The sequence below is a fragment of the Lactuca serriola genome, chromosome 5 (genome assembly GCF_051521515.1).
Source record: "Lactuca serriola cultivar US96UC23 chromosome 5, Lser_US96UC23_V15, whole genome shotgun sequence".
NCBI lineage: Eukaryota > Viridiplantae > Streptophyta > Magnoliopsida > Asterales > Asteraceae > Lactuca > Lactuca serriola.
The window spans coordinates 65,045,483-65,061,250 of record NC_136412.1 but is presented as its reverse complement, the minus strand read 5'-3'; the positions used below and the strand labels follow the sequence as shown (position 1 = coordinate 65,061,250).

The window sequence follows — 15,768 nt, the reverse complement described above, 5'->3', positions numbered from 1 at the left end:
AGAGCTTACCTTGTGAGTCTGAGGGTGCATCCTTTTATACCTAGCGCTTTTGCTCAGTTCGTATTGGACAAGATCGCTTTTTGGGGAGACAAAATTAGAGGCGCTGATTGGAAGGTCGTGCGTCCTCAACATTTAGGGCACTCTCATTGGCTCTGGCGATAATGGCCTAGCCCTACTGTTTGTCCCCTGATCGTGTCTTTTGTCTTGGAACTAGGAGCGTTCCTTGGCGGGCGCGCTAGGCATTCTATCCCCAGGGGCGCTGGTGGGCGCTGAGCCCGCTGGGCTTAGCCTGGCTGGAATGCTAGGCTCTTTGGTTAGGCGTGATTCTGTCGTGCCGTCCTAGGCACGTCATCAAGTCCCCCAGTCTGGTAGCCATAGCGTTTCAGCGCTAGTTACGATGTTCCGGGCTTAATTAGCTTACACGTGTTGGTTTTTCTTAGCTCGTCGTTCCGCCCTTAATGGTGACGTGACTGCGCATGATGGCTGGCAATTACGTCATCGTGTCAAACATTTTAAATATCCCGCCCTTTCCGTTTCTTTATAAAAACGTTTATATGGTTTCTTTTTGCCTTCAGTCTTCCTTCATCCTTCTTCGTCTTCCTTTCTCTGAGTTTTTCTCCTTTCTCCTCCTCTATGGCGAGCCTTCCTAGTATCCTTCCCTCCGCCGCTGAATACCGCCAGCTTGAAATTTCGTATGGTTTATCTTTTGTGGAGGGTGTGGAATTTCCTTCTTCGGGTTCTAGCACCTCATCCCCCCTTCTGGAAAAATCAGGGTTTGTTGAAAACCCTAGACGTTGGCATCCGTTTCCCGTTGACGGAATTTTAGGAAGAATTTATCTAGAAGGACGGCTGCAGCTTACAAATGCTAACCCCGAAAGCTGTTAACAAAGTGGTAGCATTCGAGATGATTTGCAGGGCCAATGGCTATCTTCCCGACTATTTCGTGTTTAAGTACTTCTTCAGATTCTGCGTCACTGGAGATAAGTGCACCTTTCTGTCCGACGAGGAGGATATGCTCTAGTTCCCGATGGACAAACCCCCAAGAACTGGCAGGATAAGTGGCTGTGGGTGAATCAAGAACTAGTTGGAAGTGGTCAGTATCGTGCAAATACCTTTGCTGATACTATCTCCAAGCTTTTCCCCCACAACCAGGGAGTTGCTGATTACCTAAAGAGTATCCAGGTATCTCCGGAGGACTACTCTGAGGCCCTCCTCTCTGTTGTAGGGATGAGTTCCCCTTGGAGGCGTCGTGGAAAATGGAGGTGTTCTTTTGCAACATCGATGGTAGGTGCTTTGCTTGGCTTTATTCATTCCTCTTCTTCTTTTTTGATTCTTTTAGGTGACAGATACTTCACGTTCTGGCCTTCCCAGGTGTTGAATCCTCTTTGTCTATGGATGAGGTTATGCGGAAACGCTACCGGGGTAAGCTGGAGTACCGCGAGGTGGATCTAGTTCACCGGCTCTCTCCGCCTCGTTGGATGGACCAGCTTGCTTTGATTGCTGCCCCTTCTGCCCCTCCTACAAGCGAGTCAGCGTCAGAGACGAACCCCCTCCATGCTCGCCCTATTTATGTTGTCATGCCTGTGGGTAGTACTCGCTCCTCTTCTACGGAGAGTAGCGAGGATATCAAAGAGGGTATCATCACTGATGTTCGGCGTATGCAGGCGAAGAGGAAAGCTATCTTTGCCATGGGTGAACCGGTTACCGGCGCACCTAGTGTCGCCAAAAGAATTCAGACCAGGCGTAGCTTTTCTTGGTTTTTGAATTCTATGGCTTCCACGCCAACCAGTGTGGTTGTGATCCCTGATGACGACGCACAATAGTCCAAAGGGATGGATGGGACACGTGATCAACCCGTTGTTTCGTCTATCTCTCCCATGCCTGTTCCAAGTGTTTCGTTTCGTCCTTCGAAGCTGTAACGCCCGGGTTTCAGGGCTAAGCATTTTTGGGCGATGTAATAGTCTAGTTCAACTATTGTAACTCTTTTTGAAGTAATAAAGATGAAATATTTGAATTCTATGTGAATTACGTGTATTTGTGTGCTTATTACTTAATTATAAAGATATAATTAATAAAGAATAAAAATAAGCGTCAAAATTAAAGTGTGAGATAAGTTTGATATCTCTACATAAAGTTGTAGTGGTCGAAACAAGGATTCCGGGGATATAAAGAACGCCAAAATCTGATTTATAACGAAGAAGTTATGACCCGTCGAAGTTTCATGACGGAACCGACACGGCACCAGGAAGCGTAAAAAGTGAATTTACGATAGAAGACTTTATAGCCTTAGTAATCTAAACCAAAGTCGTGGAGTATGTTAAACTGAGAAAATCCATAAAAAGAACGCCCAAATCTGACTTCATATGAGGAAGTTATGATTTTTCAAAGTTTCGGCTTAGCAGTGTACAGCCCGAAACTCGAATTTTAGTTCGAGCGGTTTTTGGATTATGCGACCTAAATGAGAGTTGAATATCTCATTAATAGGAACTTGACGGTAAAAAGATAGATGAAAACGGAGTCCGTATGAAGGAGTTACAAATTCTTCGCGGTCATTTAGCAGTCTAATCTCCTTGTAACATCCGGATTCCCGGGTATATTATTTTACTCATTTATTTTTGGAGTTTGTGGAAGAACTCGGCGAGTTGGTGCTTAGACTCGCCGAGTAGGGTCGCGGATTCTCATCCGGGTCACGACTAGACTCAGCGAGTCCATGAGTGGACTCGGCGAGTCCATGTTGTTTAATGAAACCCTAATTTCCAGGGTTTGGGGACCTATTTAAAGGCCCTTATGGCCGTCATTGCGGCTACCACACCCCAGAGAGAGACCTAGATCGTTTATGAGGAAAAGAGAGGCCATTGTTGATCATTTGTTGGTGTAATTTGAAGGAGAAGGTGACCAAGGCACGAGAAGGTTGAAGGAAGTGCAAATCTAGTGACTTCAGAGTTCAAGGGCTTCATATTGAGGTATTCCTTCAGACTTTCTCCAGTTTTGGATGTTGATTCATAGAGTTAGGGTTTTCAAACCCTTTGGAAGATGATTATGTAGAGTATTTAGTCCCTTCTCGAGTTTGTGCTTTGGATCTGGACTCAAAGAGGTCTAGAGACCTTAACTCGTGGAGCTTCATGAGTCATTTTGGGGTTATTGGACTTAGGTTGCCATTTTTGGGGCTAAATCACCATTGATGCCATCTTGTTGATATATAAGCATCAAGATTCGAACTTTATGTGACTTTCATGCTTGGGAAGGCCAGATCTACGGATTCGGGGCACAGATCTGACCTTAGAAGGTCAATAGAGTTTGTGCATGGCATGAACTCCCCGAGTTGTTCTTGAGACTCGGCGAGTAGGGTTAGGGTTTCATGTAAATCACTCAGTGAGTAGACTTGTCGAGTTGGGGGATAACTCAGTGAGTCAGAAGGGTATTAGAGGACTGGAGTTCGAGGCGGTACTCGCCGAGTTGTTCTTGAGACTCGGTCAGTTGAGTCGGGGTGGCCCCGCGATTCATGTCAGGTGTGACTCGTCGAGCAAGGGGAGGGGCTCGACGTGTCAAGCGGGATAAAGATTTAGTGGTCATGTGTGTACTCGTCGAGTCGCCAAAGTGCACTCGACGAGTTGGGTCAAAGTTTGACCTTTGACTTTCGTTGACTTTTAGGGTTTGGTCAACAATGGGGTCTTAGAGTCCAGAGAAGGGTAGAATGGTCTTTTACCCTTCTGAGGGTGCCAATAGAGGGTTGAGTTTAGTCTCGAGAGTTATATTTATGAGAGTATTTACTTTATGTGATTAGGCGGAGGCTAGGCAATATTTCTACCAAGTCAGAGATTTACCGAGACACCTGAGGTGAGTCTTCTCACTATACTTTACCTAGTGTGGTAACAGAGTTATGTGACAGAGTATCTTAGAGTTATATGCCAGTGTATTTGCATGTTATTTATGTGTTGTGATTTATTGTGGTATGTGATATGCATGATTCAGAGTTACAGAGTAAGGACCTTCGGGTCCATAGAGTTAGGGCCAGAGGGCCCACAGAGAGTTGGGCCTGGAGGGCCCCACTGAGACACAATGACCAGAGGGTCGAAAGAGTTATAGCCTCGAGTGGCGATTATGTGTTAGAGTGGTATTTTGGGGAACTCACTAAGCATTTATGCTTACAGTGTTATGTGTTATGTGTTTCAGGTACCAGTGATGACCGCGGGAAGGCGCCGACATTATTCGTACACACGCACATTGGAATTTATATATTTTGATCTTGGGGTTTTGTACTAATACAATGTTAATACAATGTTTTTCTTTTGAATGTGAATGATATTTTATGGTTTTCAAAAGTGAAAAATTGTTCATATTTTTACGGTGTTACACTCCTCCTACAGTTAAATTTAAGATCGGTCAAGAATTAGCCGACGGGGTCTAAATGAAAGTTGTAGATCTTGTTTTTTCCTACACGTTGAAAAAAAGAACGTCGAAAACGGAGCTCTTATGCGATAATTATGATTTTTCTGAGTCGGGAGGCTGATACACGATATTGGGTGATGTGGCACCACTAGAAAGAGGACACAAGGCACCAACAGAAGGTTGCCACATGCACCAACTCGGCGAGTTTTAGGTCAAGACTCAGCGAGTCCATCAGATATTTTCACTATAAATAGAGGTGTCGGGTCTTGTCATTTCTTCACACCTCTCAAACCTTCTTTCACTTTCTACACACACACACACTCTCTCTCTCTCTCTCGCTCTCTCTCTCTCTCTAAGCTCCCTAATCCCCCCCCCCCTAAAGTCTAGGTAAACCCCTAGCACCTGAAGGAAGCCCCAAGGCTCCCGAAGCCCTGAGAAAAGAGCCTTTCAGCTCGGGAATGCTGCTCCAACGATGCCTGGTTTTCGAGAAAACCCGTAGTAAGTGAGCTATGCCTACCCTATCTTTAGTATAACTTATGTTTCAATATAGTAATGTTATTAGGACCTTATAAGAAGTATTTGGGCTATTATTATGGGTTATATAAGTACTGTTTAACGCTTATATAATAGTAATAATAGCTAGACTATTAATTAGTTGCGGTTAACGTTAGACTAAACCCTAGTGATATTGATACTAGGTTTTATCGAGGGATAAATGTTTTAAGATAACGGAGCACTGTTCGAAGGCAGAATCACCACCTTTTCAGGTGAGTGCATAGTTACTTTCATCTTACACATAGATATGAAGTATTTTATAAATTACGTGCTATGTGTGCATATTATCTGAATACTTGCTGTGGATGAACGTTTTTATACATGTTTTAAATGATTTAAACTGTATATGTATTTTGTATCTACGGAAATGTTGGGGTAAAACATGGGTAGATGTAATAGATGATGTGTGATAAAATGATGAGAGGCCTGGATGTTGTTGTTGTTGAATCTGTCGTCTAGCGGAGTATGGATGACGACCACGGACTCTTCTAGACAGTCCAGTGGAACGCTAGCAGGCTCGCAACCTGTAGGTGTTTGTGAACGATGTGTTTACCGTTGTACTCCATCCCCCACATGGTTTCCTTAAGGACATTTATTGCCTAGGAATCCCCTTGGCAGTAGTGTCCATCCTGATGTTGAATCCTTAGTCTAGGTCCCTTACGATAGGTTTTTTAGGGACGTAATGTGAGGATAACGGGAATGGGTAAGCGGGTTATTGTTGGTTGATGAAATTAATAAACTTATTTATTGTGGGTTGAAAACCCTATGTGCTCACTAGGCTCCCAAGCCTGACCCACTCAGTTTCATGTATTACAGGTAGTGGCGCTCGAGCATTGAAGTTGTCTCAACAATTGTGGAAAGCATCAAGAAAGCTCAAGAAGAAGCTACAGAGAAGAATGATCAAAAGAAGGAATGTTTGGGAAAAATGTCTGTGTTCGGTACAAACAGTCAAGGACTAAAGGTATTCCAAGATCGAATTTGGGTACCTAAAACGGGAGGAATAAGAGATCTCCTGATGGAAGAAGCTCACAAGACCATGTACTCGATTCATCCCAGTAGCACAAAAATGTATAGGGACCTACAACCCTACTACTGGTGGCCGACGATGAAGCTCGATGTCGCGAAGTATGTGGCCGAGTGTGTGACTTGTGAAAGAGTTAAAGCACAACATCAGAAACCGTATGGGAGTTTGGAACCTTTACATGTACCCATGGGTAAATGGGAGGACATCACCATGGATTTTGTGGCCAAACTGCCCAGGACGAAGAGCAGTCACGACATGATTTGGGTGGTTGTAGATCGGTTCACTAAGAGTGCACACTTCATAGCAGCCAACGAGTGGTGTTCTATGGATAAGCTCGCAAATGCTTACGTGAAGGAAGTAGTAAGACTTCATAGTGTTCCTCTAACGATTGTATCAGATCGTGATAGTCATTTCACGTCGAGGTTTTGGAGGAGTCTACAAGAGGAGTTGGGTATAAAGTTATGTTTGAGTACTTCTTACCATCCGCAGACTGATGGTCAGAGCGAAAGAACGATTCAGACACTGGAAGATATGCTGAGAGCATGTACCCTTGAGTTCCAAGGTAACTAGGATGAGCACTTACCTTTAGTAGAGTTTTCCAACAACAACAGTTTCCACTCGAGCATGAAGATGGCACCATATCAAGCCTTGTATGGACAGAAGTGTCGTACGCCGTCTTGTTGGCTTGAGGCCAGAGAAAAACAGTTTATGGGCCCCGAGATAGTCCATAAGACTGCTGAGAAGCTGAAGGTGATTAGGGAGAGGATGTTAGCAGCTCATGATCATCAAAAGAGCTATGTTGACAAGAAAAGATGATCGATGACCTTCGAAGTTAGGGATTCAGTTTTGCTTAAAGTCTCACCGAGGAAGGGACTTATACGAGTCGGGAAACAAGTAAAGCTGAGTCCAAGGTGTATTGGACCGTTTAAAGTTCTTCAGAAGATTGGGAACCAAGCTTACAAGCTGGAATTGCCCGAAGAACTCGATGATATTCATAACACCTTCCATGTGTGTTATTTAAGGAAGTTCACGGGAGAAGTTCCCGACATAATTCCAATCTCAGAGTTAAGAATGGATGAGAATAAGAGGCTAATCGAAGAGCCCGAGGCAATTGTTGACCGTAAGACAAAAAAGTTACAACGCAAGATGGTCGACTTAGTGCTAGTCCGATGGATACACTCGAATGGGCCGAATCTCACTTGGGAAACAGAGAGTGACATGATGAGTCGCTATCCACATCTGTTTGTCGATGCATGATTCTAGGACGAAATCATCCTAATGTGGAGAGAATTGTAACACCCGGGTTTCAGGGCTAAGCATTTTTGGGCAATGTAATAGTCTAGGTCAACTATTGTAACTCTTTTTGAAGTAATAAATATGAAATATTTGAATTCTATGTGAATTATGTGTATTTGTGTGCTTATTACTTAATTATAAAGATATAATTATTAAAGAATAGAAATAAGCGTCAAAATTAAAGTGTGAGATAATTTTGATATCTCTACATAAAGTTGTAGTGGTCGAAACCAGGATTCCAGGGATATAAAGAACGCCGAAATCCGATTTATAACGAAGAAGTTATGACCCGTCGAAGTTTCACGACGGAACCGGCACGACACCGGGAAGCATAAAAAGTGAATTTATGATAGAAGACTTTTTAGCCTTAGTAATCTAAAAAAAAAGTCGTAGAGTATGTTAAACCGAGAAAATCCATAAAAAGAACGCCCAAATCTGACTTCGTATGAGGAAGTTATGATTTTTCAAATTTCGGCTTAGCAGTGTACAACCCGAAACTCGTATTTTAGTTCGAGTGGTTTTTGGCTTATGCAACCTAAATGAGAGTTGAAGATATCATTAATAGGAACTCTACGGTAAAAAGATAGACGAAAACGGAGTCCGTATGAAGGAGTTACGAATTTTTCGCGGTCATTTAGCAGTCTAATCTCCTCCTATAGTTAAGTTTAAGATCGGTCGAGAATTAGCCGATGGGGTCTAAATGAAAGTTGTAGATCTTGTTTTTACCTACGTGTTGAAATAAAGAACATCGAAAATGGAGCTCGTATGCGAGATTTATGATTGTTCTAATTCGGGAGGCTGATACGCAATATTGGGTGACAAGGCACCACCAGAAAGAGGACACGTGGCACCACCAGAAGGCTGCCACATGCACCAACTCGGCAAGTTTTGGGTTAAGACTCGGTGATTCCATCAGATATTTTCACTGTAAATAGAGGTGTCGGGTCTTGCCATTTCTTCACACCTCTTAAACCTTCTTTCTCTCTCTACACACACATACTCTCTCTCTCTAAGCTCCCTAAGCCCCCCTAAAGTCTAGGTAAACCCCCTAGCACCCGAAGGAAGCTCCGAGGCTCCCGAAGCCCTGAGAAAAGAGCCTTTCGGCTCGGGAACGCTGCTCCAGCGAAGCCCGATTTTCGAGAAAACCAGTTGTAAGTGAGTTATGCCTACCCTATCTTTAGTATAGCTTATGTTTTAATATAGTAATATTATTAGGACCTTATAAGGAGTATTTGGGATATTATTATGGGTTATATAAGTATTGTTTAACGCTTATATAATAGTAATAATAGCTAGACTATTAATTAGTTGCGGTTAACATTAGACTAAACCCTAGTGATATTGATACTAGGTTTTATCGAGGGATAATTGTTTTAAGATAACGAAGCACTGTTCGAAGGCAGAATTACCACCTTTTTAGGTGAGTGCATAGTTACTTTCATCTTACACATAGATATGAAGTATTTTATAAATTACATGCTATGTATGCATATTATTTGAATACTTGTTGTGGATGAACGTTTTTATACATGTTTTAAATGATTTAAACTGTATATGTATTTTGTATCTACAAAAATGTTGGGGTAAAACATGGGTAGATGTAATAGATGATGTGTGATAAAATGGTGAGAGGCCTCGATGTTGTTGTTGTTGATTCTATCATCTAGCGGAGTATGGATGACTACCACGGACTCTTCTAGACAGTCCAGTGGAACGCTAGCAAGCTCGCAACCTGTAGGTGTTTGTGAACGATGTGTTTACCGGTGTACCTCATCCCCCACATGGTTTCCTTAAGGACATTTATTGCCTAGGAATCCCCTTGGTAGTAGTGTCCATCCCGATATTGAATCCTTAGTCTAGGTCCCTTATGATAGGTGTTTTAGGGACGTAATGTGAGGATAACGGGAATAGGTAATCGGGTTATTGTTGGTTGATGAAATTAATAAACTTATTTATTGTGGGTTAAAAATCCTATGTGCTCACCAGGCTCCTAAGCCTGACCCACTTAGTTTCATGTATTACAGGTAGTGGTGCTCGAGCATAGATGTGATGTTTTGGATGAGGGATTACGGATATAGGCCTATAGATATGAAATAATGTAGTAAGTCTTATGATGTATTGTTTATGCTTATGATCTGTATCGAACATGACATCCCGAGTCTTTTTAATGAAATACATTTCTATGGAAATGCTTTTGATAAATCTTTATCATATTTTGTTTCGGGACAAATTCCGCAAAACTTTTATTTAAAATTTAACTCTTATTTTCAAATAAAGCATAAACAAAATCGGTCTTTTCTGGCCGTGAAAATAGGGATGTCACAAAAGCTTTCTCCTGTCAAGAACTCTAGTGATCCCGGCCAGGAGTCGATCCCTCTAGGAGGTGTTATTGGGGAGAGCTCCGTTAGGTCCCCTGTCTTTGTCCCATCTTGAAATCTTCACAATGATTCTCGGTTATCCATTTGTGTCAATGCTTTGGAGCTTTCTCGCCATGCGTTTACTCCTGCTGCAGTTAGTGATATGGAGGCCATGGGTAACCCTGCTCTTGTCCACAATATGGCTTATGCCGTCGCACAAGCCATGTTTTACCTTGTTTCAGGCTCTCGACGCATCCACTCCCTTAGCGAAATAGAGGCCACCCATGCCACGTACGATTCGCGTGTGGTTAGGATGGAGTGTCGCGTTGGTGAGCTTGGTGAAGACCTCCAGCTTTCTGAACAAAAATGTCAGCTCCTTGCATCTAAGAAGGCTACCCTTGACGATGATAGAGGCGCGTTAGAGGCCAAGGTTGACTCCCTTACTCAAGTGAATGAAGGCTTGATGATTCAAGTTGAGAGTCTTGAGCGCGATACTACTGATCGTGACAAGCTAATCTCTTCTTTGCAAGCAAATATGGATGCTTCTCGCCAGGATTTGGACTGGTTAGTATGTATGGGTGTCATTCATATTGTAGACAAGCTGATTGAGCATCCGTATTTCATGAATGTTATAAGTCTCATTCGACATGCTGCTTTTGTGGATGGGATTGAATCCGTTCAGAAAGTGACCGCTGGTGCTGGGTCTGAGGATGTTGGTGCTTTTCTTTTCTCCACTGGTCTGGCGGTTAGCGTGAACGATGCTCTGTTATTGTTCGCGAGTATGGATCATGAATCTTTATCAGGTTTGGGAGATTTGGAAATTGGGGGCCTCCGGGAGTTGTGTTCTTTCTCTTGTTCAGAAGGTACCCCAGAGGGTATGGTGATTCAAGGGGATGAAACTATGCAGGTGATCAAGGGTGATGTTGGCAAGGATGGGCAGGATATTAAGAATGATGGTGATCGCGACATTAGAGTGAGTGAAGAAGGTCCTAGTGGAGGTTCGATGGGTGTGGTGGTGGGTATGGTCATTGGCGATGGACACAATGGTGATGAAAACAAAGATGCTCTGACATCATGTGCTACCCCTCCTGGGGTGTGAAGATATGGTGACGAAAAAAGATGTTTCGGAATCGTGTGCTACCCCTCCTGGGGCGTGAAAATATTCTATATGCTTGTTTTAATTTCCTTTTGTTGTTTTTTGCTTTTTTTTCTTGTCTGTTTCGCTTTGGGCATGTAATGTATGGACTTTGCTAAAAATTACTCTTTTGATCGCATGTAAAGACGTTTGGCGTGATGGGTGTCCAGCTGCATGCTCTAAGCATTGTTCTCTTCTAACAGCACTTTGATGCACTAAGCATTTTGTTTTGCCCACATTAGTATCGACATGCTAAGTGTCAAGGTTGGGTTCTCTAAGCACCCGACAATAAAATTCAATGCGTCAAGTATTTAAACATTTTATAATATTTAATACACTGAGTATTAAAATTTGGCATATCAATCATTCAATTACATTGACTGTGGCCTCCAATACACTAAGTATGAGAATCATGTCGCTAAGCATGAAATCAAGTACACTAAGTACTTAAAACGTGGCATGCTAAGTATGACACTGAACAACTGGGGTTATTTGCCACTTCGTCCTTAAAAGAAAAACTTCTTCAGGTTTCTAGCGTTCCATGTTCTTGGTATCTGCCTTCCTTCCACTGTTTCAAACACATATGCGCCATTCCTATTCGCTTTTATGATCTTATACAGGCCTTCCCATACTGGGCCCAGCTTGACTTGAGGTTGGGCTCAGCTTTCCTCATTCCTTCTTAGCACATACTCGCCTACTTTAAACACTTTCTCCTTTACCATCTGATTGTAATATATTTCCGTTACACGCTTGTATGCAGCTTGGCGTATCTCCGACTTCTCGCGACTCTCTTAGAGGACATCCAGATTCAACCTCAGTTCTTGGGTATTGCTTTCTTCATCCGCATTAACTGCTCTTAACGTGCCAACCGTTATTTCCATGGGAAGTACAACCTCCGTCCCATACATTAGGTTGAACGGGGTCTCCCGTGTGCTTGTTCGTGGGATGGTTTTGTATGACCATAACACTGCTGGTATCTCCTCTGGCCAATTGCCCTTTGCCTTACCCAACCGTTTCTTGATCCCATGTACAATGGTTCGATTAGACACTTTTGTTTTCCCGTTTGCCTGTGGGTGCGCCACCGATGTGAACTGTTGATTTATCCCTTTACTGGCGCACCATTCTCTGAAAGGATTTTCAGCAAATTGTAGGCCATTGTCACTGACGAGCACCTTAGGCATTACAAACCTTGTCATGATATTTTTCCATACAAACTTTATCATGTGCCTTCCTGATATGCATGCTAGCGGTTCTGCTTCAATCCACTTTGTGAAGTAGTCCACTGCCACCACCATGTACTTCAGCTTTCCAGGTGCTTCCAGGAACGGGCCTACAATGTCTATGCCCCATTGGTAGAATGGCCATGGGCTAGATATGTTATGCAGTGGTCCTGGCAGGTTTGCTTGGACTGGAGCATAAGACTGGCATTCCCCGCACTTCCTAGTAACTCCCAGCGCGTCTTGGTGTACAATGGGCCAGTATATTCCCATTCGGAGTACTTTACCCGTTAAGGTTCGAGCTCCCTCGTGTGCGCCCGCCTGTCCTGCATGCGCTTCATGTAACGCCTCCATCCCTCTGGTCTGATCTACGCACTGCAACCATAGTGTCGTGAACCCTTTTCGATACAGCTCCCCGTTTATCAATGCATATGAAGGCGGCTTTATAAGTATTTTCCTGGTTTCACTGTGGTCGTCTGGTAGCACTCCCCTTTGCAAATACTCCTTAAATGGTGTCATCCATGTGGGCCCAGTGGTTGTTAAGGTATTTATCTTCCACTCGTCTATACTTCTTTCCCTAAGCACTTCTACCAAAACCTTCTTCGATATATGATCAAAACATGTAGATGCCAACTTGCTGAAAGTGTCTACCCTTCTATTCTCGCTTCGAGGTATTTGCTTAATCGTGAACTGTCTGAAGGATTGGATTAGCTGTCTCACCATTCTCACATACCTCTCCATTCTCTGATCTCTCGCCTCGAGACTTCCGTTAACTTGGTTCACGGCTAATCTCGAATTTGTTAGGATTGTCACGACCTTCGCACCCATTTGTTAGGCTAGGCGTATCCCTGCGAGCAAGGCTTCATACTCAGCCTCGTTATTTGAGGTGTGGAAGTCGAACCGAAAAGCATAGGTCACTTCCTCTCCCTCTGGGCTATTCAGGATTAAGCCTGCCCCTTAGCCCTCTCTGTTGAACACCCCATCGGTGTATAGTGTCCATGAGCAGTTGTTGGTTGGGACCTCCTCTACCGCCCAAACTCTTTCCTTGGCCGAGCTTCCTTCGTCTGGAATTTCGAGTAAGAAATCAGCCAGTGCTTGACCCTTAATGCTTGTCCTTGGACGATAACTTATATCATGCTCCCCTAGCTTGATTGCCCATTTTTCCAACTGGCCCGATGTTTCTGGCTTGTGCAATATTTGTTTGATGGGGCAATTTGTTAGTACCTCAATTTGGTGCGCTTGGAAGTAGCGCCTCAAACATCGTGCCGCGTAAATGAGCGTCAGGACTAACTTTTCCAGGGTGGGGTAATTGACTTCAGGTCCTTGTAATTCCCTACTCACGAAGTATACCGGCTTCTACTCTTCTTCCCTTTCTACGGTCAACACCAAGGATATCGCTTCGTTTGAGGTCGAGATGTACATTTGTAGTGTTTCCCCTGGAACGGGGCTGGTCGGTGTGGGTAGCTTGTGTAGCGCTTCCATAATCTTCTGGAGCGCTTCTTCTGCCACGGCCGTCCATTAAAAGTTATTCTTTTCAATAAAGCCTTTCAATGTATGGAATAGTGGCATGGCCTTGTCAGCGGATTTCGAGATGAATCTACTCAAAGCCGTGAGCTTCCCATTCAAACCCTACGCGTCTCTGAGTGTGCCTGTGGGTGGTGTCTCCATAAGCTCGTCCACTTTAACTGGGCTAGGCTAGATGCCTTTTTTGGTAACATAGTACCCCAAGAACTGTCCTTCTTCTACCCCGAATGTGCACTTAGCCGAATTCAATTTCATTTTGACCCTTTCTAGTGTACGAAAAGTCTCCTCGATGTCTTGTAACATTTTGTTTTCATGGGAGCTCTTAATCAACATATCGTCGACATACACCTCAATATTCCTCCCAATTTGCTTGGCGAAGACCAAGTCGACCAAGTGTTGGTATGTGGCTCCCGCATTTTTCAAACCGAAGGGCATCTTGGTGTAACAAAAGGTGCCATGATCTATGTAGAAAGCCGTTTTTTCTTCGTCCTGATCGCTCATCAGAATCTGTTGATATCCCTTATATGCATCCAAGAAACACTTTAGCTTAAACCCATGCAGCGACTCCACTTTCTAGTCGATCTCTGGGATGGGATAGCAGTCCTTGGGACATGCTTTGTTCAAGTCTGAGAAGTCAATACACATATGCCATGACCCATCTTGCTTGCGTACCATAACTGGATTAGCAATCCATGTTGGGAAAACTGTTTCCCTTACTATTCCGGCCTCCTCAAGCTTAGCCACCTCTGCGTTAATTTCCCTGTTGCGGTCCCCTCCCTGGACCATTTTCTTCTGCTTCACTTCCTTTGTCCCCGGTTTGATCAAAAGTTTGTGCTCAATGACCTTCCTATCTACCCCCACCACGTCTGTAGGGTTCAATGCAAATATGTGTTTGTACCGTTTGAGTAGGTCAACTACTGCTTCTCTTACGTGACCTGGGAGATCATGACCAATGTTGATCGGTTGGTCGGGGTATTCTTCGTGGATTACTTCCTTTCCTTTTGTCGGGTCTTGTCGCGACTTCTTTGTTTCTTTAGTCATCTCTGTCGGCTTCATGACCGTAAAGCATTGTAATTCCCTGGGCGGGGTGGCGAGTACTATGGCTGGGCCTACCGAAGTGTCGAATTTCAAGATTCCATGCATGGTCGATGGTACCGCTCCTAGCTTTAGGAGGGCCATTCTTCCCAAGATGATGTTGTGCTCTGTCGAATGTCGAATGACCACGAAGTCGATTAGGACCGTCTTCTTTCGTTGTTTGTCATGGCTGGTTATCATCAAGGGGAGGTGAATCATGCCCAGCGGCCACAGGCTGTGGCCGGTGAATCCGACCAGTCTCCCCGCCGTGGGTCTCAGGTTGTCTTTCCAACGATCTGGGAGAAGCCAAAAACAGTGCTCATAGATTATGTCTGCCGAACTCCCTGTGTCGACGTAGACTCTGTGTATGGTCACATCCTTAATGGAGGCATGGATTACCAATGGGTTATCACCTTTCCATCCCTCCAGACGGCGGTCTTGCGTAGAGAACGTGAGCATTCGTGTCGGGGGCCCGGGGACCCATCGATTTGCCGATTGTGCCTCCCTACTTCTTTTTTTACGTATCATGAATATTTCCTTGGGCTGAACTCCTTCTCGAGGCGCGTTCTTGGCGTTTTCGGCATCAAATTTGGCGCGCACACTCCGTGCTATTTCTACCAAGTCTCCTTTGAGTTGCTTTTCTTCCATTTCCTTCTTGAGTACCTAACAACTAGCAGTATCGTTTGTCTTGCTTTTGTGGTACTCGAAATACTGGCTCTTGGGTGACTTGGTTGGTTGTTGTTTCTCTGATACCGTGTACACATCCGGTTGACGACTCCGTCTGTCGTCTCTAACGAATGGACGAAACCACGTCTGAGGCCTCCTTATGTGGCCAAAGTGTCTACTTTCCCCTCGAAAGTCTGTGTGGCTTGGGTTGTGGCGTTTGGTTTTCATTGCATTTAGGTATGCCTGTTTTGCTGCCTAGCCTTCTTCCTGCCTCATATATCGTTCTACCCTCTCCTTTAACTCGGCCCTCGATTGGGGTTTCTTACCCATAAGCTTTTGTGACAAGGGGCCTGGTAAAAGTCCCCACGTGAAGGCGCCAGCTATGAGTCCCTCGTCGTGTCCCGACACGTCTAACGTTGCGTTTATGAACCTGGTGAAATATTCTCGTATGGTTTCACCCTCCTTTTGCTTACAGCCAATTATGGAATGAGAATCTCCTTTGTACTTTCGCAGCTACATGAAGTTGGTAAG

At 44.1% G+C, this 15,768-nt stretch overlaps 1 protein-coding gene across 1 annotated transcript; it reads right to left on the bottom strand.

Moving 5' to 3' along the window:
- Window positions 1-14,070: 14,070 nt before the first annotated feature.
- On the bottom strand, window positions 14,071-15,219 carry LOC145049553 (uncharacterized). Its single transcript, XM_078997939.1, has one exon. It carries the CDS (start codon window positions 15,217-15,219, stop codon window positions 14,071-14,073), a length of 1,149 nt encoding a protein of 382 aa, XP_078854065.1.
- Window positions 15,220-15,768: the final 549 nt, after the last annotated feature.